The 27,998-nt window shown below is 44.6% G+C and overlaps 1 protein-coding gene across 2 annotated transcripts in view; it reads left to right on the forward strand.

The window, feature by feature from the left end:
• Window positions 1-975: 975 nt before the first annotated feature.
• ABR (ABR activator of RhoGEF and GTPase) overlaps window positions 976-27,998 on the forward strand; it is a 172,874-nt gene continuing 145,851 nt past the window's right edge. The window contains exon 1 of one of the 2 annotated variants that reach the window (XM_074343190.1): window positions 976-2,475. In XM_074343190.1, coding sequence (XP_074199291.1) covers window positions 1,434-2,475 — 1,042 coding nt within the window. In that variant the 5' untranslated portion in view covers window positions 976-1,433. The remainder of the gene's footprint in view (window positions 2,476-27,998) is intronic. The other variant, XM_074343189.1, reaches the window with a different exon arrangement.

Genomic DNA, 27,998 nt, shown 5'->3' on the forward strand with positions numbered 1-27,998 from the left:
GTCGCCGAGTTTAGCTCCAGGGCCCAAAGAGCTTTGTGGGCAGGCAGAATTTCCAGCTGCCAAGTCACTTAGAGTATCAATTTCCTTAACCTTAAAATGAAGAAAATGTGAATCACCGACAAGGTCCCCGCCCTGTGGCAAGCATGAGACAGTTTATCAGGCCCTCTCTGCAGACAGTGGGATCTCACCAGCCAAGACCCTGGAAAAGCGGTGCAGCCAGTGTGGAGGATAGGCGAGGCGGGAGCCCGCATCCGCCCCATAGCGAGTGCCAGCCCAGGCGCGGGTTCCTTTCTTTTCCTCCCCAGGGGAAGTGTTGAGGCCACAAAGAGGAAGTGGAGTGGAGGGTCCTCTTACACGCCCAGGTGTCTAAGACCCCTACAGTAATGGTTTGATTCAGCCACACGGAGTCACACTGGAGAACCCTCAGCTTTTAAGTCACAGGGGCCTCGGACTGTCACTCTTGCCTATTTCTCCCCCGAAAAACTCTAGTGAACATGGAGAGACAGCTTTAAAGGGTCTCAAAAACCAAAACAAAACAAAACCAAAAAACAAACAAAACAAAACCAAAAACAAACCAAAAAACCCCAGTTATATCCCCAGCTATGGAATAAACAGCTCTGTGATTTTGGACAAGTCAGTTCAAGACGCTCAATAAATCCTGGCTCAGGACAACCCCGCCGGTCAGCAGACGGCTGCCTTCGACACCTGTCTTAGCCGCTGCGCCACATCGCCTTTCCTCCACCTTCTCCTTCTCGGTCCCAGGCACCGCCCTGACCCTGGACAGGCGAGGCTGCGGAGGGCCGGCCGGCGGGCGGGAGCTTGGCTGCGGCCCAGGGCGCCCCCGCGCGCTCTCTTCCCGCGGCTCCCGCCTCCCTGGCCGCGCGCCCCCGCGCTGGTGTGCAGGGAGCCCGCGCGGACAGCGCTGGCGGCGGCGAGAGCCGCGCAGCCCGACTGGCCAGGAAGGTGCGAGCCGGCCTACGGCGGCCAGTTTCGAGCGTGGTCGGCGCCTCCGGGGTGGGTGGCACCGCAGGCCCGCCCCGCGGGGCCCTCTCGCAGCCCAGCCCATGCAGCCCCGAGGCGCCCGCGAGGCTCCGCCCCCGCCGCTGCTGTCCTGAAGCCAGAGCTCCCGGGGAGTCCTGGCCGGTGCGGGGGCTGCAGACCGCCGGCTGCGCGCGTCCTGCTTGGGCGGGCCCAGGGCCCCCAGGCGCCTGCCTCCGCCGAGTGCCGCTGACGTCAGAGAGGCGAAACCCAGAAGAAGAAGAAGAAGAAAAAAGACACGAGGGCGGAAGGGGAAAAACTTTATTTTTTCTCATATTATCTTCTGGGGCTGAAGTGAAGGGCAGGAGACTGCGCAGCGCAGAGAGAGCCGGGCGCGACCCCAGCCCGCTGCGCGCGGAGGAGCTGGGCCGCGGAGGCCCGAAGGGGCGCCCGGTATGTGGGATCCCCAGGACTTTGAACGCCACTGGCAGGCCGAGTTCCCTGGGGAGGAGGCGCCAGTCATGCATCTGGATTCGGTGCTGGACATGGAGCGCGAGCTGGAGCGCAGCAAACTCAAACTGAAGTACCTGCAACAGGTGCTGGCTGAGGAGAAGTTCAAAGTCGTCTACCTGCAGGCGGCCCTGGAGAAGCGAGACCTCGCCTGCCGGCGCCTGGAGGAGGGAGACGGCGACAGCGGGGGGGTCTCGGCCGAGGAGCCGGCGCCGGTGGGACCAGAGCAGGCGCCACCGCCGCGCAAGAAGGAGGGTGCATCAGGCGTCAGCGGAGGACCCCCCGGGCCTTCGCTCCCCGACCCGGAGGTGGCCGCGAAGGCCAAGAGTCCCTCCTACGTGTGTCTGGACCTTCCCACCTGGCCCGGGGCGGCGGGGGCAGGGGGCGCGGTGCGCAGCTTGACCGCCGCCATTCACCAACAGATGCTGCAGTCTCGCCTCCTCTTCAGGGCCCAGGAGGGCTGCGCGCCCCCCGGCCACGATGGCACAGTTCCCAGCGCCCCGGGAGAGGAGCGGTCCTCCGGGACCCGCTCGGGGCGGGGCTCGGAGGAGGGCGAGCCGGACGCCTCTGGCGCTGACGATGGGGGCGACAGCAGTGACCACGACTTCGAGATGGTGGATTTGAACGAGAAATTCGTCCTCGGCCAGTTGCTCATGGCCCCCTGCCTGCCCGAGACCTGCGATGAGGCCGAAAAGCCGGCGCGGGCGTGCAGCTCTCATCGCTGGATGCACCTGATCCCTGGGAACCGGCGACAGCAGCGCGGGAGCCGCGACCTGGAGCAGCTGGAGGCAGAGGCCAAGGACTGGCGGGGCTCGCCCCCGGCGGCAGATGAGCGCCCCCGGCGTGGCGCTCAGGAGCCCCTCCCCCTGTGGCGGCGCAAGAGGTTCCTGGGGCTGCCTGAGCGAGACTCGCCCAGCCATAGCTCGCCTGAGAGGGGCAGTGACTGCAGCCACAACAGCTCTGACCACGACGACGGCTCCTCTGCAGGTAGGCGCAACCCTCTCTAAATCCCCGCCTCGCCTATCCCGGGAGCTGCTGGTGGCTTCCTGCGCCCCTCCCTGGCACACCTTGTAGGTTCTGTTTAACCTCAGGCGCCTGGGCTGAGAGATAAAATTTACCTGTTTACCTTGAAGGCTCTTGTGGAACTTAAAAAAAAAGAAAAGAAAGAAAAAAGAAAGATGGTGCAAATTGATTTCCGCTTGGGCGAGTTTAAGAAAATAAGCACTGTGAGGATGGGGGGTGGGGCGGTTGAGATGGAATGATGTGCTCCACCAGACCATGGGAGGAAACTGAGGCCTCAGCTTTCTACTCTATTGCAGCATCACAGCCCTCCCCGCCTCCAGCTCATCCTCTTCAGGTCGGTCAGATTTCCTTGCCACATTCTTCTCTGCACAAATTCCAGTGGCTCCCATTTTCCCCAGATTCCTTGATGTGGAAGTCTAAATCTTCCAATTAATTTCCTGAACTTACCTCTCATCTTCTTCAGCTTGTATCTTGTGTGCTGGCCAAAATGAAAGAAACTTTCACTGTGGGGAAGTTTCCTTTCCTGACTGCCCCCTTCCTAGAAGGCGGCACCTGATCTGTCAGCTTCCTAGAAGCCTAGGAGCCTGCGTGGGAAGGGGAGGACTTAGATTCATAGAGTTTTCAAGCTGGCCTAGTGCCCAGAGATCATGTTTAGTGCAGTGTCTTCATTTGATAAAGGAGGAAATTGAAGGTCAGAAAGATTAAGTGCTTGTTGGAGTGAGCTGGGACCTCCACTCGAGCCTCCTGTCATTTGCTGCCTCCCTTCACATCTGCCCCTTCTTCTAAGGACGGGACCTGGTCTTAACCATCTTATGGTGGAATCCCCTTGTGATGGTCAACACGGTGCCTTGTGTATAGTAAGTGCTCAATAAATATTTATTAAATAAATGGATGATTGAACTGAGTGTGTCTCCCAGCCACTCATCTCCCCATAGGTCAGAGGGTGGGAAAGGGGCTAAGGAGGAAAGGACAGATAGGGATGTGTGGTATCCTGTGACTGGCCCTTTGCTGCCCCAGGGTCTGTCAGGGTCTCCTCAGCCATAGGGAAAACATTAATTGTCATCTGACTGGGTGAAGCTGTGACCAGGAACTTAAGAAGCCTTCCTGTTCAGTGTAGGAGGGGAAAAAAAGAAATCACTGATGCTGGGATTGTTCCAAAATCTCCATTATTAGATCTTATCTGAGTGAGTTTGCATTTGAATGAAAAACTGTCCACTTTGCTAAAAGCACATTTGGAAGGGCCATCAAGTCATCTGTTGTGATCAATTACACTTATTCATTAGCAGAGACTGGCTGCTTTTCCCATAGGCAGTGCTTTTGCTGCCCATGCTAGTACCATTTTTATGTGCCCCTTTAACTGAGAGTCTGAAGATTTCACTTTCGTGCCAAGTTCCAAATGCCCTCAGTGGAGGCTACCTAGGTGGCTCAGAGTTGCTTTAGAGCTGGCTCCAGTCCCATCTCCTCCCAGAGCCACATCAATCACCATCAATCACCCTGCCAGGTGTGCCCAATGCACTGGATTTTCCCCAGGAGGTGATTTTTATTCCTGTGTGCTGTCTCTTCTCTCCTTAAGGGCACTCTAGCACATAGAGGGCCTTGATTCAGATTAGGAACTAGCTTTCCCTCTGGCCTAACAATTTACAAAAGGTGCTCCCTCTGGGTGGACCAGTGATAAAAAAGATTTTCCCTCTTCTGCACTGAAGGCACGTCTGGCACTCATGGTATTGGCTAATGGTGCCTGGGCTATTTTTCAGGCTCCATTCCAGGACCCCTCTGCAGGGTAGGGCAGGATTGTGTAGGGAACCCCTGAACACCGGCCTCCCGTCTCCAAAGCTCCCCAGTGAGGAAGTGAATGGAGGTGGACATGCATATGCATACATGCGTGCAACACGTCCATGCACGCCTATACATGTGTACACATGTGCGCATAGTCACATACAAGTGTGCACGTGGCACAATCTAGGAGGAAGAGGCTTCATATATACAGGAGGCACTGGAGTGGCGAGATTTAAGGACAGGAGTTTTCCATTGTGGGTGACAGCCTGCTGAAATCAGCGTAGTGGGGAGTGAAAGCGTCGTGAAACCTTCTCTGGCCACCCTTGGTCTTCCCTGCTTTATTTTTCGCCATAGCGATCACCAAATTATCACCACAGTTGCTACCATTTTGCATGTGGATTTTATTTACTTTCTCTTTCTGGTAAATGCAAGCTCCAAGAGGGCAAGGATTTTTTTTTTTTCTCTCTTTCATCCACTGACGTAGCCCCCAAAGCCTACAGCAATGTCTAACACATAGTAGGTGTTCCACAAATATTTGTTGAGTGATATATATTTTTTAATGGGTTGCAATATAATAGAAAGCATCAGAATGCATTGCACATGGTGATGGTGCGTAGTTTCTGTTTTAAAACTTTGTTTCAGTTATGTATAACTGTCTGAGTGTATACTGGGTCCTGATGTAGAATGTACTTCTTGCTGTGGATTGGGCCAAAAGATTTGAAAATGCTGATAAAGACCATGGGCTCTGAAGCTGGACTGCTTGCATGACCTTGGGAGAAGTTATTTGAATTTTCTGTGTCTCTGTTTTCTAATCTGTTAAATGGGACTAATAAACACTGCTCACATCAGACCATTGATATGAGGAATAAATGGGATAATATTTCTCAAGGGCTTTGAACAGGCCCTGACATATAGTAAGCACCCACAGTGTTAACTATGACTGTAGGTTTTCTTTGAGTTGATGCTTCAACTTTGTGCCTACTCCTGTTGTAAGCATTTTACACGTATTAACTCATACTCCACAACAGCTTCGTAAGACAGGCACTATTATTATTTCCACTTAACATAAGAGAAGCATGAGACCCAGAGAGCTTAAATAAGCCCACTTAAGGCCACCCAGCTTATAAGCAGCACTTAGGATTTGAATCCATGCAGTCTAACTCTCAAGTCCAAGCTTTTAAACAGCAAGCTCTTCTGCCTCAAACACCAACACCTACTTCTCAGGGTAGTTATGAAAATTAAGTACAATCAAATATTTAAAGAGTTTAGTTTATTCACACAGTGACCATTAAATGCATACATTTGTTTGTGTATATGTGTGTATGCATTATTATTATTATATTATTATTATTTTATCATTAAAGTCCCCAGCAGACCCCAGTTCATCTGCTGCTGAGGTTAACCAGCAGGGCTCCCACCCGCCCATAGGGCTCCTGGGTGGTCTTGGCCTCACAGGTGAGCAGACCACCTGCTGGATTTTGGATCTCCGCTCCTCAGCTGGGAGCACCTGGGCAGACACAACTGCATGCCCACATGTGGAGGCCCTGGTATTTTCCCTTTCAGATGTTGACATGCTTCTCTGCCATCCCTGCCTTAGAGATTGGGTAACCTGTTCTTCTCAGGGTTTACATATTCCTTCTGTAGCCTGTGGCAAACCCTGTGCCACACTTGGACCAAAGTGCACTCTTCCAGCAAAAGCCCAAGTCAGGCATCCTTTTGGCTGGCAGCAACTATTCATCTGGTATTCTGATTTTGGATCAGATGACAAAATAAATATCATTAATATTTGAAATTGGTAGCATTTTCTCCTTGCATTAAACTGCTCAGTGGTGGAAAAACAGTCTCTATTTTTGCCAGCCCTTGGAAATCATTCATTCATTCGTGTGTCCATTACACTCAACAAGGATTTACCCGGTCTTACTTTGTGCCAGGTTTGTGTTAAGGGCCAAGACTGCAAAAGTTGGTGACCTGCCCTCGAGGTTCTCACTGGCCCTTTTGCTTCTAGGGTGGAAACTAAAAGTTTTTAGATAAACAACTTTCTAGGAGGTAACTTGTTAAAGCCTGAAATGGGTAAGGACTGTCATTTAGAACCTTAGCGACATTCAAGAGCCTAGAACAGGAAGAGATCTTAGGGTTGGTCTAAGGGTCTTCCTGCCCCTCTTCAGATAGATGAGGACCCAGGAGCCCTAAAAGTAACCTCAGGGTCAGAGGCTCATGACCCTCAAAGCAGTGTCTATGAGCCAGATCTAGGCTCTTTCTTATATATCTTATGGCATTTTTTTCCCCTGGAATTTTAAGCAAAGAACACTTAAGATATGAGTCCTGTCAAAATCATAGCAACAGGAGCAGCAGACCATCTCATGTAGCCTCATTTAGTGATTGGAAGTTACTCATCCCATTTTATAGGTGAATATGCTGAGGCTAGGAGAAGTGAAGAAATTTACCCAGCATCAGACAGCTTATGGTGAGGAAACCATAAACAAAACAGAAAGACAACCTATGGACTGGGAGGAAATGCTTGCAAACGATGTGACTGACAAGGGCGTAACTTCCAGAATATACAAACAGCTCATACAACTCAATAACAAACAAAAAAGAGGAAAAACTACAACAAAAATAGTCAAAAAATGGGCAGAAGACCTAAGCAGACATTTCTCCAATGAAGACATACAGGTGGCCAACAGGCACATGAAAAGATGCTCAATATTACTAATAATGAGAGACATGCAAATCAAACTGCAGTGAGGTATCTCCTGACACTGGTCAGAATGACCATTTTTAAAAAGTTAACAAACAATAAAAGCTGGAGCGGATGTAGGGAAAAGAAAACCCTCTTACACTGTTGGTGGGAATGTAATTTGGTGCAGCCACTATGGAAAACAGTAGGGAGATTCCTTTAAAAACTAAAAATAGACTTACCATATGATCCAGCAATCCCACTCCTGGGCGTATATCTGGAGGAAACTCTAATCAAAAACATATACGCACCCCCATGTTTATAGCAGCACTATTTACATAGCCAAGACAGGGAAGCAGCCTAAATGTCCACTGACTGATGATTGGATAAAGATGTGGTATACATATAAAACTACTCAGCCATAAAAAAGAGTGAAATAATGCCATTTGCAGCAACATGGATGGGCCTAGAGATGATTATACCAACTGAAGTAAGTCAGACAAAGACAAATATCACATTGGTATCACTCACATGTGGAATCTAAAATAAACGAGACAAATGAACTTATTTACAAAACAGAAACAGACTCACAGACATAGAAAACAAACTTATGGTTACTAAAGTGGAAAAGGGGAGAAGGGATAGATTAGGGATTTAGAATTAGCAGATACAAACTACTAGATATAAAATAGATAAACAGCAAGGTCCTACTGCATAGCACAGGGAACTAACTATAGTCAGTATCTTGTAATAACCTATAATGAAAAAGAATATATATATATGTATGACTGAATCATTATGCTGTACACCAGAAACTAACACAACATTGTAAATCAACTATACTTCAATTAAAAATAATAATAAATGATCATAATTTAAAAAAAAACAGCCTGTGGTGGAGTCGGCACTGGATCTTGGGTCAGGCTTACAAAGCTGACACTCTTTACCTTCCGGTGTGTGTAATGCTATCCTGGGCCAGGTATAGACTTCCAGATTTCTCTGGTTGGGAGGCCCTGCCATCAGATTCTGCCAGGCTGCCGATGGGGACTTTTTATTTTTAATCTTCATGGGAAATGCATTTCCTACTAGGGACTCATGTTACCTGCTTCATTTGTAACCTGATGGTTTTTTCTCCCCTTCCTGTTAGTGACTAATGAGGTTTTCGCTCCAGGAAGAATTCCTTGTGTTCAGTGGATGTGACTGAATATCTTAATTCAAAGTATTGAATTTTCAGCCTTAGCTGTGACAGAGTAGTTTTTTTTTCTGTTCCCTGTTGTGGAGAGATATTAAGAAATTATTTGAGACACATGAGCTAGTGGTTGGCTGTGATTCATTTGTAACCAGAGTTGACATGGTGTCTCTGTTTGCTTGGTCCTTTAATGCTTGCCACCTCTCCCGCCCCTCACCCCCACCATCCTAGCACCATCTACTCCCCATGAACACATCACTAGCCCCCCAGAGGGTGTGGGTGGGCCTGTTTAACTGTGTCTTCCTCCTCTACAAGTGGTAAATGCAGCCAAGCCTGGGAACTTTTCTATTCTTCTCATCTGTTTTTCTTCTGGTGAAGAGACTACAAAGCAGTTAGCTCTATATTTGACTCGATCTTTATGTTTTAAAGTTAGGATCTTCATAGCTTTTCCTGGCTTTCAAAGAATGGTACAAACCCTTTCTCATCTGAAAAATGGGCATGATTTTACCTCGCCTGCAGGGTTGTGATGCTTACCTTGGATAAGTTACTGACTCTCTAAGGCCCAGTTCCTTGTCTGCCAAATGGGGGTGATAACAGTAGGACCATGTCATAGACTTGTGACGCTTCAGTGAGATCCTGTGTGTACAGTGTGTAGCACATGGGAGGGCACTTGAGTGTTTAATAAATCTTAGATGGTGTTATTGTTACTGTCTTAAGTCCAGGAACTTTCAGTTGGCTGAACCAGGCCATAGCTCATACGTCTCTTCATGTAATGAAGTTCCCTAAGCCTCTTTGTCTGCCTCTTTCTCTTTCTTACTCCCCTCCAGATCCGGAGGTGTTTTGCTTTTTCAGGGGGAAACAAACTTTCTTAGTCCTTTGTGGTTCCTGGTCCTTCTCCATTCAAGCCCTGTCCCCTACCGCCAAACCATCATCTGGCTTCTCCTTATTTCCTACTCTCTACCCACTTGGTTTCAGCCAGTGCTTATTCCTGCCTGTGTCTTTTCCTGTGCTCTTTCTGGCATTTGAGATGCCCTCCTTCCTTCACTTCCTCAGTTGCAAAGCCAGTCCTTCCTTTAAGGCCTGGCTTTTTGGTGGAACCTTGTATTGGTTAAGATATGGGTTTGCTGCATTCAACAAAACCCCCAAAAGCAAGATAGAGGGTTATTTATCACTCATGTAAAAGAATTCTAGAGATAAGCAATCCAGGGAGAGTATGATGGTCATCAGGATTTAGGCTTCTTTTTGCTTTTTTGTCTCAAGGTTGCCTCCCAGTCCAAAATAGCTGCTGGAAATCCAGCCATCACATTCATGTTTCAGACAGGAATTAGAAGAAAGGGAGAAAGGACATAAGAGTGAGTAGCAGCTGTTGATCTGCCTTTTAAGGCACTTTCCTAGAAGCCTCTCTTGACTATTTCTATTTAGAGCTCATTAGCTATCTCTGACTACAAGGGAAGCTGGGAAATGTAGTATTTTATCTGGGCATATGGCCACCTCAAATAAAATAGGGGCTCTGTTACAAGGAAAAATGGAAGAATTGATATGGAGTAGGCAACTAGCAGCCTCTGGCACAAGCCTTTCCCAACTACTCCAACCCATCTTGTGGTTCTTAGAGTGAGCCCCACACTCGCACAATTGTCTTGTTATTGTGTCATCTATTAATTCATTGATCTAATAAACAAATAGCAACTGAACCACTGCTCTGTGCAAGGCACGCCTTTTACATGTTTACTGTGAAGTGTTGCTCTCAAACTAAGAGGTCAGCTGGCTCCTTAAGAGTAGGGATCATGGCTTATGCTTCTCTTTCTCCCTCACAACAATACCTTTCATGAGGCTGGGCACATGGCAGTTACTTGATAAGTACCTTGTTGATTTTCTAATAGTCACAGATGAGAAGCTCAGTGACCACTGACATTCCCTGACTTGGCATCGTGCCAGACAATTCTGGTTGTATAAGGTTTGCCTTTGGTTCATTCTGGTTTTGAGGAACCATAGTGAGGGGAGTGGGGTCTGGGTCATCTCTAAACATCAGGGCTGTGTTGAAGCCACACTGGCTTGTGCAGGTGTTATGGTCAATTTGGCTATTTTAGAACTTGGATTCTGTTTGGATACTAAACTAGAATCATAAGCGGAAATGTCTGTGCCCGCCTGACTTTACCATCCGCTCTGTCTGTGTAGCTGTTTTTTACACCACGTGAATCTCTCTTGTTATTCAAGCTGCAGAGTCAATCCGCAGTCTTTCTGCAGTGAGCGTCAGCTTCGGTTGGTGTTCCTGTCTCCGCATTTGATCCCTGCTCTTGTCTGCCTGAGACAAGACTGTCTGAAGGGAGCTTGCCTAGAGCTTATGTTGTATCTTGCGGCTGCTGAGAAAATGATTGTTTTAAAATTTTTACTGATACTTGAAAGAAAGGATCTAGAAGATATTTCACTTCTACTACCTGAAGGCACCATGATGTGTGCTTAACCTACATGACCACACTTAATATTCAGAACAATCTACTGTTCTGTTCTTGCTGTAAAGTATGACCATTCTTATTTTGCAGGTGAGAAAACTGAGGCTCTGACCAGTTAACAAGCCCAAGTTCACTTAGAGCTAAGTGATGGGATTATTAACCCCTCGATTAAAAAATTAATTCATTAATTAATTTTATCAAGGATAATTCACATACTATAAAATTCTCCTGTTTAAAGTGTACAGTTGTGGGGGGGAGGGTATAGCTCAGTGGTAGAGTGCATGCCTAGCATGCAGGAGGCCCAGTACCTCCATTAAAAAGATAAAAAAAAAAAAGTGTGCAGTCATGGTTTTTAGTATATTCACAGAGTTGTGCAACCATCATCCCTTTTTAATTCCAGACCATTTTCATCAGGTCAAGTGGGACTGTTTTGAGTCTAGGCTTCTCCTAAGACTGTGCCATTTCCTTTTCTAATTTGCCCCAACACAGTGATTTAAAATAACCAGACTAGATATGGGAGAACATCAGGGCTTGTTTGGGTGAGATATGTACATAAAAGGACCATCGCCTCTTAAGTCACTTTCTTCCCATCACCACAGCAGTCCTGGTGCCGCTTTGACTTGCTGCATAATGAGGCTGACCTTAATTCCTCTGGGCCCCATCCTACCCTGTTTGTGTTTCCTGGACTTGGGGCAGGGGACAGAATATCTCAAACCTGAGGTTCCACAAGCACCCCTCATTCCTGCCCTGGGGTTGTGATTGACATCGTGAGAAGCACCTTATTCTGACCTATGTCTTATTTGCCTCTGTAGCCCCAGCATGTCAGAGTGCTCGGCATATAGGAAGTATTCAATATATGTTCATGAATATCTAGAGGTTCATTCCATTCCCTCTAATCTAAAAGACTGCCATAACTCATTGTTCTGCCTTTAGCCTTTCTCCTCCAGCCCCAGTTATCTTCCACATAAAAGAGTGATTGCTCTAGCCCCTAAATCTAATGAGATCAGATTGACGGCATCATGCTAGCTGTCCCTTTAAAAGGCTTTCCCCCAATTCCTACCTAGCAACTGCTGCTTTCATGCTATTGGCCAATGTTGGGTCACGTGGCCATTAGCAGCAGGAAGGGCTGACAAATCAGAAATTTTCACTCTTTAGCATCTATAGTAAAGAGTGTTAAGAGAGAAGGGGACTGTGAGTGGTTCTGGAAAACCAGCTCAATGTTGGCCCACAATCCTTCCCTGAACTTGCACATTCACTCATATGAGCAATTATGAAATGATTTAAAATGGTTTGCCACTCTGTTCCCCCCACTGGATTTGGTATATTAGAAGAGGATCATTTCTTTTAATTCTAGTATTACTGCCCCAACACGATGTTGACATAGTGTGTATATTGAACAATAGAAGAATGATTGTACATTTTCAAGTAAGAATTTTGTGGGACTTGGAATACCTTGGCAGACTATTGGGGGTTTTAAGCATTTAAAACCTTTTTCATTTCTTCTTCCTCTTCTTTACCTTTATCTTCATCTCTTCCTCCCCCTTCTCCTCTTTTTTTTTTTTTTTTTTTTTGGACCAGTAGGACATATTGATAAGACATATTCTAGAGCTGTGATTCTCAAGGTCTATGGTGGATTTTTCTTCAATTTTCCATTTTCAACCTCACATGCTCAAAGGAGATTTTGACGTGTACCCTTCTGACTTACTACCACATCCACTTGCCCACCAGCTGAGAATTTGCCATTTTGCAACCTTCTACCTGATAGGCATATGTTGTTTCCTGAAGGTGGTCAATGCAGAAAAAGGCTGATACGTCAAACCTGCCCAACTAGGCCCTCCGCAGCTAATGAAGACCAGTGCTAGTCATTAGGACCATGAACTAAATATTTTGGTTCCCCTTTGCTCTCCAGGAACATGGTAGGTAAGATTACATTCCTGGTTCCCTTGAAATTGAGTAGGGCTATTTGCCTAGTTCTAACCAATGAATTTGAGTGGACATGATGTATGCAGCTTCCAGACTGGAGCATTTAATGCTGGTATGAGACCCTTCAGAGCACTCTTTCCCCTTAGCTACTGCAATATACAATGTTCCAATTGATGGCAATTCCGTCAGCCTGGGTCCTAGAAGGGAGGGCAATACAGAGCAGAGCTACTACTCAACCCTTAATGGATATATCCTAGAGTGAGAAATAAACCGTTGTTACTTTAAGCCACTGAAATATTTCGTGCTGATTTTTCCTGCTGTATTGCATCATTTATCTTGACTGATAAAAACACTTGAGTTATATTCATACAGAAGAATAGCTCTCTGAGCCTCCGAAATCAAAGTATTTTCCTTGAAACCTCTAGGACCCAAGCTGAAGAAGGATGTATGAGAGAGTGGGTCTCAAAAATGTGGAAAACAATGTCAGAAATGGCTGAATCGTTTCACTATTGTTTCATTCAGTGATTTGCTAGGATTTGTAAGACTCAGTAGCCGGTTATACTTATGGCTAGGATTTTTTTCCAGAGGAGACACAGCAAAAGCAGCAATAAACATATATGTATCAACAGACTCCAGAGAGATTCAAAACAGGCTCTGGATGTCCTCCCTTGTCTTACACCATGTTGGATTTCTCTCTCTCTCTCGTAGCAAACTGCAAAGACATATGTGGAATATCTTCCCCCAGGGAAGTCTGTTTCAATCTCAAGGTTTGAGGCTTTTTTTTTATCCTTCAAGAATAGATTATATCTATTATATGCAAATTAGTTTATTTGATTGCCAGAATAAAATGCACTTTAGGATAATATTTTATCCTGATATTTACTCAAACAACCTAACTTTATACCTAAAGGAACCAGGAAAAGAAGAACAAAGCCCAAAGTTAGTCGAAGAAAAGAAATAATAAATATCAGAGCAAAAATAAATCAAATAGAGAATTTAAAAAATAGAAAAGATCAATGAAACTAAGAGCTGATTCTTTGAAGAGATAAACAAAACTGATAAACCTTCAGCCTGACTCATCAAGGGAAAAAGAGAGGACTCAAAGAAATCAGAAAAGAAAAAGGAGAAGTTACAGTTAACACCACAGAAAGACAAAAGATATGAGAGATTACTGTAAATAGTTACGCACCAATAAAATGGAAAACCTAGATGAAATGGATACATTTCTAGAAATGTACAATCTCCCAAGACTGAATCAGGAAAAAATACAAAATATGAACAGACCATTACCAGTAATGAAATTCAATCAGTAATTTAAAAAAAACCAAAAACTACCAACAAATAAAAGTCCAGAACCAGAAGCCTTCAAAGGTAAATTCTACCAAACATTTAAAGAAGAATTAATACCTGCCCTTCTCAAACTATTTAGAAAAATTAAAGAGGAAGGAACACTTCTGAGCTCATTCATACCAAACCAAGCAAAGACACCACAAGAAAAAGAAAACCACAGCCAGTATCACTGATGAACATAGATGTAAAAATCCTCAACAAAATATTAGCAAACTGAATTCAACAGTACATGAAAAGGATCATACACCCTGATCAAATGGGATTTATCCCAGGGCTACAAGGATGACTTAACACCTGCAAATCAGTCAATATGATACACCATGTTAGCAAATTAAAAAATAAAAATTACATGATCATCTCAATAGATGCAGAAAAAGCTTTTGACAGAATTCAACATCCATTTATGGTAACAGCTCTCAATATAGTTGATATAGAAGGAACATACCTCAACATAATAAAGGCCATATATGGCAGACCTAGAGCCAGCATCCTACTTAACACTGAAAAGCTGAAATCATTTCCTCTGAGATCAGGAACAAGACAATGATGCCTGTTCTTGTCACTTTTACTCAACATAGTATTGGAAGTCCTAACCACAGCAATCAGACAAGAAAATAAATAAAAGGAATCCAAGTTGGAAAAGAAGAAGTAAAACTATCACTTTTGCAGATGACATGATACTATATGTTGAAAATCCTAATGATGCCACCAAAAAAACTATTAGAACTAATAAAAGGTTTGAGACTTTTATGGGAGGCTGGTCATATAGGCATATATTGCTAAATAATCAGCCATAGCAACCAAATATAAAAACCCCCCTCAGTGAAACCAGATATATGTTACCAATCTTGATATTTCTGCATTGCTGACAGCCCATTAGAGCATGGTCCATTGCTCCAGATGCAAAATCATGAAATCACTAACATAATGAAAAGAATACTAGAATTTAAAACCCATGGGAACCTATTTTGCCTGTATCATTGATCAAGTAGTATATTAACTTTATTTGTGACAATTGAACACCTAAATATCTGATTGTCCAAATCTCTGAGAAATGTGATTTCCTCGGGGATTTTGCACATTTGAAATGAGTGTGACACTCAGAAAAGTTCCAGAAGTGCAGTGCAATTTTCCAAGGTCTTCATTAATTAGATCTGGGGACTTCCTCACAGCCTACTCACCAATTACACCATTATTTCAAATCATAAAGAACAGACTTGTAAACAAAAGTTTGAAACTATCAATCTATGAGTTGGGGATGCCTGAATATAATGATATGGTTTTGCCATGCCAAGTATTTATTAGAAGTATATGTTACACATGGACTTTAATCAGTACAGTCCAATGAGACTAAGTATTACTATTCTTATTCTTTAGTAATAATGAGTCTAGAAAAATTGAGTCACTTGTCCAAGTCACACAGCTAATAAAGAACAAGATTAGGATTGGAGCTCAGCTCTTCCTGGGACCAAAGTTACCCTACTCCATTGCACCACTAATTCTTAATCTCTCCAGGCTCCAGCTCCTCATCTCTAAAACAAGGTATTGGACTGGATGATGTTCCAGGCCTGATTTTATGAACCCCAGTAAGTTAGATGAGCTAGGACTCTGTACCAAATAATGGTTAAGAGCTTGGCTTTGAATCAGAGGAACCTGGGTTTGGTTCTAGGCTGTAAGCTGCTTGTCATTCTGTGCCCTTGATCAAATTACTTCACCTCTCTATAAACCTATTTTCTTTTCTGTACAATGGAGATGATTATATTTCACCTGATGTTGTAAAGATTAAATGAAATAATGTCTAGAAAATATATAACACAGGGTTTGGCATACAGTAAGCTCTGTGTAAATGCCAACAGCCCCTGGTAGGGTGATTGAGAGCATGCTGTGTACAAAGCACACACGTTAGGACCGTCACGTTGCTTGGGTTTGAATCCCAGCTCTGCCACTTGATTGCCATGTGACCTTGAGCTAACTTAAATTTTTTTGTGCCTCAGTTTCCTTGCCTATAGATTGAGGGTGATAATAATATGATATCCATACCTAATCAGGTCGGTGTGAAGATGAACTAGTTCAATATATAAAGCACTTAGCACCTGAAACATAGTAAACAGTGTATGTTGGCTAATTTTATTACTATTGTCACAGACATTACTGGTGTGGCCATGTGCATGGAAATAGACAATAAGGGTGAAAAATGGTATCTTGTTCATCTTGTTGCCTAGTCATATCCTTAATTGAAACCCGAGGCTTCTGGAAATCCTGCAGTTTGAATAATCCAAGAGCCGGAGCAGTGGAGCATCCAATTACGGATGCCTCACAGCTGCAGCCCGGGGAAGAAGGTGAGACCTCAGCACTGTCTCGCTGAGGTTGTTGTCTTATTATAGAGAAAGCCCTGCTTTGTATGCAGCTGCCTGCATTCGGTTTGGCTGCATAATTGTGCCTTTTTGTTTTATTTTAAAGCATCTTGAGGAATTCAGAGCCCTCTCCCGCTGACAGCAGAGAAAGCCACAGAGTGCACATCTCTAATGAGCCTCTTGGATGCTCTGATGGCCCCATGGAGGCCGGGAGAGCGCACACAGGCCTGTGCCCACATCCACAGGCTCCCGTTGAGCGCAGGGCACCACGCTGGACTTCACTGTGGGGCTCCCTGTGCACCCCCAGGGCCCCCCACGCCTGTCTTCATTGTCTCAGAAGGGCATGGCATTCCTCCTGAATGCTGGGCTTGTTGGTAACCTTTGTGGGCTGGCAGTGAGAAAACAGAAATTAATTATTCATATCAGCAGGCCTGAAGGAGCTGTTGTTTGCAGAGTTGACTCCTTTTCTGGCTCCCAGACCCAGAATTCCCCAGGGCCTTGGGACAAGCAGAAGACAGCACGGTCCTTGGAGACAGCAGGTCTGAAAGCGGGGATGGCAAGTGGCCAGCCCTGGGCTACAAACAGTCTGCTGGTGCGCTTTGTTTGGGCTGCAGTGGGTTAAAACAAAATTGAAACAATTTTAAAATGGGAGATTTTTGCATAAAATCTGGGTGTCTGGCTTTTCTTGAAAGATGGGTAGGTCTACAGTACATACGGAAATCACCGGTAGTGTTGAATAGCTGACCCCTTCAGGTTAGACATGATTTTGCTGATCGCTTCAGCCTCACCTGGCCCCTTCATCCACTTAGATGATGAGAAGTGTGTGTATCGTGGAGTGAGCAGAGCACGACTCTGGAGCTAGGCTGCCTGGCCTTGCACCCTGCCTCTGCCACTCACCAGTTGTGTGACCTTAGGCAGATTACTTAACCCCTGTGGGCCCCAGTTTCCTCATCTGCAAAACAGGGGTTATAATAGTTTACTTCACAAATCTGGGAGAACTAAGTAAGTTAGAATAAGCGCTTAGAACAGTGCCTGTCACATAGGTACTGCCTAGGTGTTCACATCTGCTAATTTTACACTACATACCTGCCTACTGTTTTAGGCATTTGAGATGATAACCCCTATATTAAAGAGTTTTCCATCGAAGGAAAAAATATGGTTTTTTTCCCCAGGGTGCCTTTTAACTCACTAATAAGTCTTTACTCCCTCCTCCAGCCCTTAATCTCAGCACATTGGAATGTAACAAAATAGTGCTATTCACTGCAATAAGCCAACTCCAACGTATCAGTGGCTAAGCAGGCTAGGTTTCTTCTGGTTCACAGGATAGTAAATGTAAGTGTTCCTGATGGGCAGCTTTGCTTTCCACAGTTGTTCAGAATCTAGGCTCCTGCACTCTTGTGGATCTACCCTCCTCTAGGTCCCTGTGGTTCTCAGTTTTCAGAGTGCACTGGGGGAACAAGAGAGTGAAGACACACTTGCTTCTTAACTCTCTTAGCCCAGAACTGATACCCATTTCTTCCATTCATAGTCCATCGGCAGCGACGAGGCATATATATCCTCGCTTAGGTGCACGGGTCCTGGCAAGTGTCGCCCCTGACTGGGCAGCTGGTCCCCAGCAACAGCCCTACTCTTTGGAGGGGGCTGGGGCAGGAATCTTTGGTGGACCCTCAGCTATCTTTGCCACCATGGTCTTATTAAATAAGCCCCAAATCAACATCCCTCTAGACCTGTTTTCTTGTCGCTCCTTTTTGCTTGTGAAGTTTCCAAGGGTGACTGTTTTGCTTTTGTTGTTATTGTTTGGTTTATTGGGGGGAGAAGGAGAGAAACAACCATTTTTCATTTCATGCTTCAAATTTATATGTACCATAAAAACATTGATTTATGATATCAAAATTAGATTTGAGCAATGGTGTTTAATCTGAGTTACTTGGTTGGAGAGAAATCCAGCTTAGCCATTGTGCTTACATATACATTGAAATAGCTGCCAAGTTAGAGGAAAAAAGATATTTACAGTCAGAATTTTTACATTCAAATCTTAAATCTCTCCTTTTTTCTTCCTCTAAATTGGGTTTATTGTAGATATTTAGCATTTGCCTTGTTAAAGTAGGTAATTTAAAACTTAAGGCAGTTACTCATAGGAGAGGTAGGTAGAGAGATAGAACAGAATAAAACATACTAGTATCATAAATTCCAAATATTGATGAAGCCAAAATAAATTTGTAGGTTGGAGGGAGCCTCTAATAGCTAATCTTTAGGATGAAGGAATAAAAAAAGGAAAACAGGCCCCTTAGAGCATTTCACATCTCAAAATAGAGTCTTCCACTGCCTTTTTTTGACCAGTTTGTTTCTTGGACCCACAGAGCCTGACATCTTTGAAAACATGAGATCACTGTGGGGTTAGGGTAGTGTCTTTGCTGCAGTTCATGCACAATCTCTGGGAAACTAGCTCAGAAAAACAACTTCTGAGTTAGGAATGACCTTCAACCTCGGAGGCCTTAATTCAGACTGAATAATACCTGCTTGGTCCCCTGAAACAGGGTCACCTTCCTGCTTTCAGATGCCCCTGACTTTGCTATTTGGGTCCCAAATTGACTGACAGCTCTCTCTAGCCCCCGAGTCACAGTCCTTGGGTGAATCAATTGCAGGCACCACAAGGAAGAAAAATCCAGAATCTGCACTTTCGTATCTGACCACTTCCCAGCATGACCCGACTCCTACCCTGAAAACATTGCCAAATCAAGAAGTTTAGAAACTGAGAAGTGAAAATAGCCAGCTTTTCCCCTCAGTCCCTGGGCTGCAACCTGTTTGGTGCCTTTTCTTGAAGAAAAATCTGTGTTAGAAAAGAACTCTCTGGATCTGTCTCATGGTCAGATGGGTTGACTCTTGCTAATTGCCTGCGGCTCCATTCTAGAATTTGCTGGGGATTTCCAGAGCCCTTTAGCTGTTTGGCAAAAGGGTAAAAAATCTCTGGAGTCCAATCTACTGTCCCAGATGTGGCTTCTCCCCCAGGAATTGTTTTTGTGTCTCAAGTTAACCCTTGTTTCATTCTGCCTCTTATTATGGTCATTTCAATGATCCCCCCACTTCACCAGGCTTGCTGAAGGCAGGGACTGGCTTATGGTGGTAAACAGTGCAGGCTCTGGCATCAGGTTTACTGACTGTAAGGATTTTAAAAAGTTATTTCACCTCTGCTTCCGTTTTCTCATCTGTGAAATGGTTGTTAATAGCATGTACCTCTTAGAGTGCTGTGAGGATTGAATTAGGTAATTCATGGTAAGTTTTCAGCACAGTACCTGACTCATAGTGAACACTCAATAAACAATAACTCATTATTATTCACCCTCTGTTTTCCTAACGTCTGCCACACAGAACCCTATGTGTCCTACCTGCTTGACAACTGTTTACAGATTAACCTGAAAGAACAACTAAGGAAATTACTAAACTATGATTATTCTGCTTCTGGAATAATCTAGATAAAGAACTGATCACAAGTCAGAATTCTCTTTAGGAACACTGTAAAAAGATAGATTCCTGTTATCACACCCCACTGACATGGAATCCCAGTGGATTTGGGCAAAAACCAGAATCTATTTTAACATGTCCAGGATTCAGCCAGCCCAGCTCCCGCAAATTAGGCAGGCTTTGCCAAGTGCTCGACACGATGTGGTGGGCAATGTCTAATGTTTTTTGTTGTTCTTTTTTAATGCGCACTTTTATAGTTTGTTCTGTTGAAAAAGAAATTTTCTTACAATTGCCACCAACTATAGAAAACAGAGTGGAGCATTATATCTTTCTTTTTTTCCAAAAATTTTTATTGTGGTAAAATACACGTAACATAAAATTTATCATTTTAACCAATTTTTTTGGTAAACAACTTTATTCAGAGTTAATTTTCATTATTGCATTATTGATTTTTCCTTCCATACAGAGCATGTGAAAGAAAGCATTTTATACAAGTTTCAGGTTCTAAAATAAAGTGAGGAATTGTGATTACCACCTTGTATACTATATCAAATTATAAACGTGTAGGATTAGAGAAAACCTATTTCCCTAGGACTGTGTATTTTATTTTATTTTCATTTTAACCATTTTTAAGTGTACAGTTCAGTGGTATTAAATACATTCATGTTTTGCAACCATCACCACCATCCAGCTCCATAACTCTTTTCATCTTGTAAAACTGAAACTCTATACCTGTTAAACACTACCTCCCCGTCGCCCACTTGCCACTGCCTCTGGCAACCACCATTCTACTTTCTGTCTCCATACATTTGTCTACTCTGTGAGTATCTCATATAAGTGGAGTCATACAGCATTTGTCTTTTTGTGACTGGTTTACTTCACTTAGCATAATGTCCTCAAGGTTCATCCATGCTGTAGCAGCTGTCAGAATTTTCTTCCTTTTTAAGGCCACGTTTTAGCTGTTGTGAATAGTGCTGCCATGAAATTGGTGTACAAGTATCTTTCAGAGCCTTACTTTCAATTCTTTTGTGTGTGTATCCAGAAATAGAATTGCTGGTTCATGTCTGGTGAGGCCCTTTCTGTCTGTATATCCTCAAAGGTTGATATTAAAAAAGAAGCCCTTGCCCCCAATCTCCAGTTCACCTAAGAACTTTAGATGTCTCTAAGTAAAATGTGGAGGGAAAAGCCCTTTTGAATTTGTGTATGAATTAGATAAGGAGTTGCCAGACAGTTGATAAAATAATCCATTTGTGTTAGGAGCCAGCAAGCAGTCAGAGGGAGGAAGCAGCCCAAAGTGACCTTTGGCCTGAGAGCAAACATAGCAGCAGAAAGTTGAGTGACACTTGGACAATGGAACAGAGAAATCCATTGAGATCTGCTATTTCAGAACACTTGGCCAGTTGTGATTCGAATCATGTAGGTGACTCTGCTGTCCCTAGATAGTGATCATGGTGTTTGAAGGTGTCAGTTTCCAGGTTTGAATGCTCACCCACATTCATTCTCCCCGCTGAGCTCTGGGGAAGGAGGGCACTGGGGTGGGGGTCACATCTTTCCATCCAGGTGACAAGCGACAGCCCCGAAGTCCCCACACAGGCAGGCTGAGCTTTCGTCTCTCCAAATTCCGTTACTTTCTGCCTCTTTTAAAGAGATCAGCCATCACTGACATAGATGTAGGTGGCATGAAATATGTGTGTGTGTTTTCTTTGGGAGCAGAGATCAATGTGGTGTTAAGATGACAGCTTTGTTGCAATTTGTAAATTTTGCTGAGTTTGTAAACAGGCAAACCTGGTAGACTTTGATAAATGGAACTTTTTCTGGTATTTTTTTAAAAAGTCATTGTATAGAGTATGAAGTACTTATAAACTCCAAACTCATCAATTAAACAGGTCAACAAAATACCTTCACTATAATTCTCAGTGTTCATGAGGTATCTAAATCACCAAGTATTAGAGAGTTATAAGAGAAGGATTTGGACAATAAAACTTCTCCCACTTCAAAGCAGGTTCTGAGAGTAAAGCATTGTATGTCTCATTTCATGATCATAAGAGATCAGTTCTGGGCCTATAAACTCCTTCCATCTGGGAGAAAGGGATGCCGGCACCATTAAAGCAGCCTCTGTGGGTACCTGAATTGTGCCAAGCAGCGAGCCAGGGGAAAGGGTTCAAACTTCTGCTTTGAGAGTCTTCAGTTTCACTGTGGGATCAGGCTGGTTAATAGGTTTTCATCACATAGACAATAAGACCCATGCTAAAGGCTTACCATCTTACCTGGTTCATAGGATTCTTGGTAGGTCTTTATAAACTGTTGGCAGCCAATGCTGTTCAAGTACCAACTGCATCTCTGCCAGTTGACCAGTAGGTATGAGAGGGGTAAACCTGCTCCACAATCTTGAGAGCACATCCTTTGGCACTTTTCCTTGTTTCTCAGCTCCAGTGTCCACATGTTACAAGCAGAAAGCCAGCAGCTCCTCAAAGCTCTCCCTTACCGAGTCAAAGAGGCAGCAGTGGTTGGCGCCGCTGCACCCAAGTTGGCAGAGGACTTGAGTCTCATTCACAGTGAGGACTTCTCACTGCGCAGGCCAACAGATGACCCTGGTACACAGTGGTGTGGGGGCTGCACCGATCAGGACCCAGCACGGGCTGTCGTTGTTCCTGGAGAGAGGACAGTGTCCATTCCTCAGTGCTGACCTCAGCTGGGGACACCTGCTCCTAACACCCAGTTCCCTCAGATCACAGGCAGATCCCCATGTGTCAATCTGCCCAGGAAAGCCGGGCAGGACAAGTTCTAGCATCCACCACCATTTCCTTTCCATCCCTGGGGACCCATCTGGGGGAGGGGGGTCAGGCTACTCCTCTTTTCAAACCCTCAGACCACAGTGGGTCCTCTTACACCGTCTTTCCTAGATTGTAGCAGGGAAGCCACCTCTGAGGTCAGTGGCTCCAAAGTTGATCTTCTACGAGAGGCTGTCCAAGGAATTATAAGGTTATAAGATCTGTGATTCCCAGAGCACATTATTTCCCCCAGCACTTCTCTTGCTTGAGAAAAGGCAGTGGGGATGAATCTAACCCTTGGCAGGGTATCCTAATTTCTGCTACTCCAAACAATGCTGCAATGAAAAACCATGTATGGTACCTAGGCATGAATATTTCTCTAGAGAGCATCTAGACATGGAATTGCAAAGCTGAAAAATGTGTGCATTTACAGTATTAATAGGTATTGTTAAATTGTTCTCCGTAAACGTTGTTCCAGTTTATACTCTCACCATACTTTTTGAGAGAACTGGTTTAGTCCCTTACCAATTTTTGTTATTATATTTCATCTGTGCCAATCTAATGGACAAAAATGGCATCTCAATGTACATATAACCCTGATTAATAAAGTACACTACCTTTTCTTATATTCTTTGGCTATTCTTATTTCCTCTTCTTTGTGATACTATTTGCCCATTTTTTAGATTTAATATGAATACATTTAACCCTTCACCATTGAATAGTATGCTAATTCTAGATTTACCTAAGTTAAGGACATTTGCTGTTCTTTTTATTTCTAGTTTCCGGGAGTATGTTTTCTGTTCTCTTTAAGCAGAAATGGGTGTTAACTTTTAACAAATGCTTTTCTCAAATATGTTAAGATGATCATATGCTTTTTTCCTTCCTTAATCTATTGATGTAGTGAATTACACAAATAGATTTTCACACATGTTAAACTAGGCTAATATTCCTGGGATAAACCCTATTTGGTCTGATATACGGGGTTTCAGAAAATTCAGTTGCGCACTGTACAACTCACATGGCAGCAAGTTGTGCAGTACACAACCTGCACAACCATGCATAAAAGTACATCCTGAGATGTACTTTTAATTTTTTAAACATTGCTAGATTCAGTATGCCAATTGCAATTAAGGCTATTTGCATCTATGGTATAGAAAATACTGACGTATAGTTTTCTTTCCTTTTACTGCTGTTGTCCAGTTTTAGTGTCAGAATTATGATAGTGTCATGAAATTTGTTAGGTAACTTCCCATCTGTTTCTGTGTCCTAAAATAGCTTTTATAACATGGGCATTTTCTTTTGGTAAAGCTCTTGCAGGGTTTTCATCTCAAGCCAGTATTTGTATATTTTCATGGAAAATTGATCACTTCAAACTTTTGATCAAGTTCATGCTATAAATTCATGCTTTAATCTTGTCGCTCTGCTCTAAACAAAGCATGATAAATAAAACTTTTTTTAAAAAAAAGATCTAAAAGGTATAGGTGGGCTAAAAAATAAGATATACATCTCCGTGAACCAGAAGTGAAAAAAAGTCAGTGAGAAAAAGGGAGCTAAAATCAGAGCTGTTGAACTCTGGGTCTGGGGAAAGGGGGATGGGACAGGAGGGGCATCTGGGTGCTGAACTGCCTGGATTCTCCTCTGTTTCCTCTCCTCCAGTCTTCCAAGTAGCTGTCCCTGGAGGCTTTCCTGCTCCAGGATCTGCTTCCTCCCCGTGCCCTACCCCACGTGTTGGCAGCAGGCCTCACCTGGGTATATTGTGGCCTGTGGCTTCTGCATTCAATCTGACACCTTTATCTCATTTCAGGGATTACTCAGAATTCCTTATACTTGAGAATGCCCTGTGCCATTTTCCTGGGCTGTTATAGGTTTTGGCCTAATATATGACTTATGTCTAGAGATCTGGGTTAAGAGGGAGAGGCCTATGACAGATTTATCATAATGGTGTAAAACAAACAAAAAACTACATGCACTCAGTCTTCCACCTTGAACCAGAAGCCCGAAAGGAAAATTATGTTAAAACTAAGATGTCAGTTTTAAAAATTAACATCTGAGTATCTACCGTGAAGCAGCCCCTGTATTATGCATAAATGTATAAAATATAAAAGATGCAAACAGTGCTGAAATCTTTAGAATAAAACATGTCAGTTCTTGTCATCTCTCCCACCACTTTTTCCCCCACTACTTTTCAGTCCTCTCTCCAGAAGGAACCTGCAGTTAACAGTTTGTTGTAGACTGTGTATCCTTCTAGTACTTTTGTGATGGGTGTACAAGTATTATATCTAATTTGCGCACTGTTTCATTTATTCTCACAACAACCATGAGGGGTTAGTATTAATCCCATTTTATGGATGAGAAAACTGAGGCCTAAGGCGATTGGGTAATGTGACAAGGGGCCCACAGCTAATTAATTTGAACCCATGTTTCTCATTTTGAAAAGAGCCAATGTCTACTCTTTTTCAGGAGATGGAGACACTGCTCTTGAAAAAAAGAAGAGAGAGAGAGAATGAGTCTTGCTCAGTAGTGTATTTCTTACAAACCTAAAATGGTCTGAGGGAGTCCCAAGGTCTCTCAGCACAGCCACACTCCCCTCTGGTAGCTGTCCTTTGGGAGACCTGAGTAAACAAGCCCTTGATTGATCATCTGAATTTCAAGCGACCCACATCTAGATCTCAGATCTTCCCTTTTGCAAGGAGGACGTGTTGAAAAGATCCTTGAAGTGCCTCCAGGAAAAGTTTTTGGGTGCTGGGGACTGTAACAGTTCTCCCCAGTGCCCTGGGAGAAATCCGGGAGACCCTGGCAGTAGCTTCAGCCCGGAGGAGCTGGAGAAGCCAAGAGCAAGTGAGCCGGCCCGGTGCCTTGGGCAGGTGCGCCCGTGCTTTCTCGCACATTCTCCATCTGGTCCAGGGATTTCCCCAGTGGCCCCGGTGCCGAGGCCAGGAAATGGAAACTCTTTGATCTATTTATTTATTTTAAAGCCAGAATAAAGGTTGGAACTGGTTTCACCTCCCGCGTCAGCCAGCGCCTCCAGGGATGTCTGCCGCTTCCTGCTGGTCATTTGGCTGAGGCGTGGCGGGACCCACACAAATGCCACACCCCCAGCCGGTCCCTTCCCGCGGCATTAAGGGGAGCCTGGGCCTCCTTTCACCACCTCCCCGCCTAGATGCCGAAGGTGTGAACAGGCCCCCAGAGCGTTGCGGCATCTGCCTTCCTGAGAGAGCCGCAGAAAGCAGGCCCCAGGCCCGGAATTCATTTGCATGGCAATTCGTGCGTAAACCTCAGAAACCCAGGCCGCCTCCTCCGCCGGGCTCCTCGAGCGGCAGGTCGCCACGGGGCTTCTGATTTGATGTTGGATTAATCACGCGTGCAGGCGGAGGCAGCGCTGGTTGCCCGCAAGGTTTAGTTGCCAAGGCTCAATTTCACATTTAAATGCCGCAGCCGGGTCACGCGACGAGAAGCCTGCGGCCCCGCCCCCTGGGAGCCGGCGGGGAGCCCTGCTGGGGTCAGAAGCCCCCTCCGACGGAACTTCCCCAGGATCCTCTGCTCTCACGGATTAATGGAGAAACTAGCAGGGGGGCGGGAAGAGTTGAATTTACCATTCCTGCAGGGATCTGGAGGCCCCCTAGTTTAAATGGTTTAAATGAGGGGGCCATTTGTCTTCAAGTCAACTGTTTTCAGCCGCAGTGTTTTCTAAACTCTAAACCTAGGCAGGCTTTCATCGAGGGTCTGCGGATTAGGAATAGATGATTGTGAATCATCTTCCCTTCCCTAACAGGATCATCAAATTTCATGCAACATTTACCAAGGGCTAATATGCGAAAGCATGAGAAGGCGTTATTACACACTGGTGGGCACGCCGTGGCGCGGGGGGGTGTGGGGTGGGGAGGGTGGGGTAGAGGGGGGTGTGGTGGGGGTGGGTGCTGGGGGTCCTCTTCAGAAGGGGGTTGGAAAGTTGGTCCTCCTTGTCCTTAAATGTGACTTAAATGTGTGCCTGTGCCTTTAAATGCTCTTAAATATGTGTGTGTTTTCCTGGAATATTTGTGTTTGGGGACTGTTGCTGAAGAATATATGAAAAGGCAGTGGGGATACCCTTTCAATTTGCAGTTTAGAATGAACGATCACATTGAAGTTCAAGATGAGTAATAGACACAGACTGGAGATTTTAATGTGAGCTGTGGTGCTCCCATAGCTGAATCTGTTATTATAAGAGGTCCTTCAGGATCACAACGTGTCCCTGTTGTAATCCTCAGACATGCCCTAAATTTATAATTTAGTGTGTGTAGATGTGTGTGTAAAATGTGGGTGTGTTGAGGGGGGTATACACTAATTTCTGATTTTAAGGAAATTTTTTTCTTTGTCCAATATTTTAGTTGAGTGTTTACTTTGGGGAATTCAAGGTTTATAATTTTAACATAAAATTACTCATGTACCTTTTATTCTTGAACACCTTTAAACACTTCAGACCTCAGTTTCCCTTTTGCTCAAAGAAGGTGCTCTATCTTGGTGCCCTGGAGAAAATTCTGTTTGTCAAGGGAGTTTATATACTGTACTCAACTTTTCAGTGTCCATTGTCCTTGAACTTTTTCAAGGACCATTAGCAATGTAGCAGCTCCTGCCACCCTCAAGTATGACAGCCCTGAGTTGAAGGCAAAGGGGTTATGTTTTTTCTTGATGGGATCTTCTTTTTCTTATTCTAGCTGCTATGGAATAGCACAGTATGGAGGGGCACACTTAAGAAGAAAAAGGTTGCTTTGTCTCTTAAAAATGCTAAAAAAAAAAAAAAATTAACTCTGCAATGACAATGAGACACCTACAGAAAACAAAGCTATGTGGTTTGGCTTTGGTGGCCTCAGCATAAGTCAGAGTATTTCTGGCTTTAGGTTTTCTGTTATATTTTTAGGGGGGCTGTTTCACTTTTTGCCTTGTTTTGGCCTTCAGGAGAGAGGTGGGGTGTGTGTGTGTGTGTGTGTGTGCGCAAAGCTCAACCGACATATTAATAATAGCTAACTTTGCTTGGGTAAGTGTGATGGAGCCGGCACTGTGCTGGGGGTCTTTGATCTGTGAATCTCACTTGATCCTCTCAACCTTGCAGTCGAGGCAGTTACCATTACTATCATTTTACAACAAAAGAAACTGAGGCTCCAAGAGGTTGAACCCAGGTCTGTTTTATCTCTATTACCCACATCCTGACCTACACCGTTAAACTCTGCATCTGAAACAGCAGCAGCCCAGAAGCTGGTCTCATGAAACTTACTGATGTGAGCAGCTCTGGGTGAGGCCACTGTTTGCAGGGGACCGAAGCTCCTGGGAGGGGTGCCCAGGGGAATTAGCAGGTGTCTGTACCCTCAGGCACCTGGGATGGGAGGAGGGGCTCACCCAGACTGGGAGCATCAGAGAAGAGCTGCTCCTTTGTTGGCAGTTCTGTTTTTGCAAAAGTAAGTATCAGTCTCCACCTTGGCCAGGAAACAGGAACCTTTGGACAAGATTGGCACAACCAGTGTCTGGCCCAAGCCGTGGCATTCTCCTCCAGGCTATTGG

Source organism: Camelus bactrianus, chromosome 16 (genome assembly GCF_048773025.1).
Source record: "Camelus bactrianus isolate YW-2024 breed Bactrian camel chromosome 16, ASM4877302v1, whole genome shotgun sequence".
Classification (NCBI taxonomy): domain Eukaryota; kingdom Metazoa; phylum Chordata; class Mammalia; order Artiodactyla; family Camelidae; genus Camelus; species Camelus bactrianus.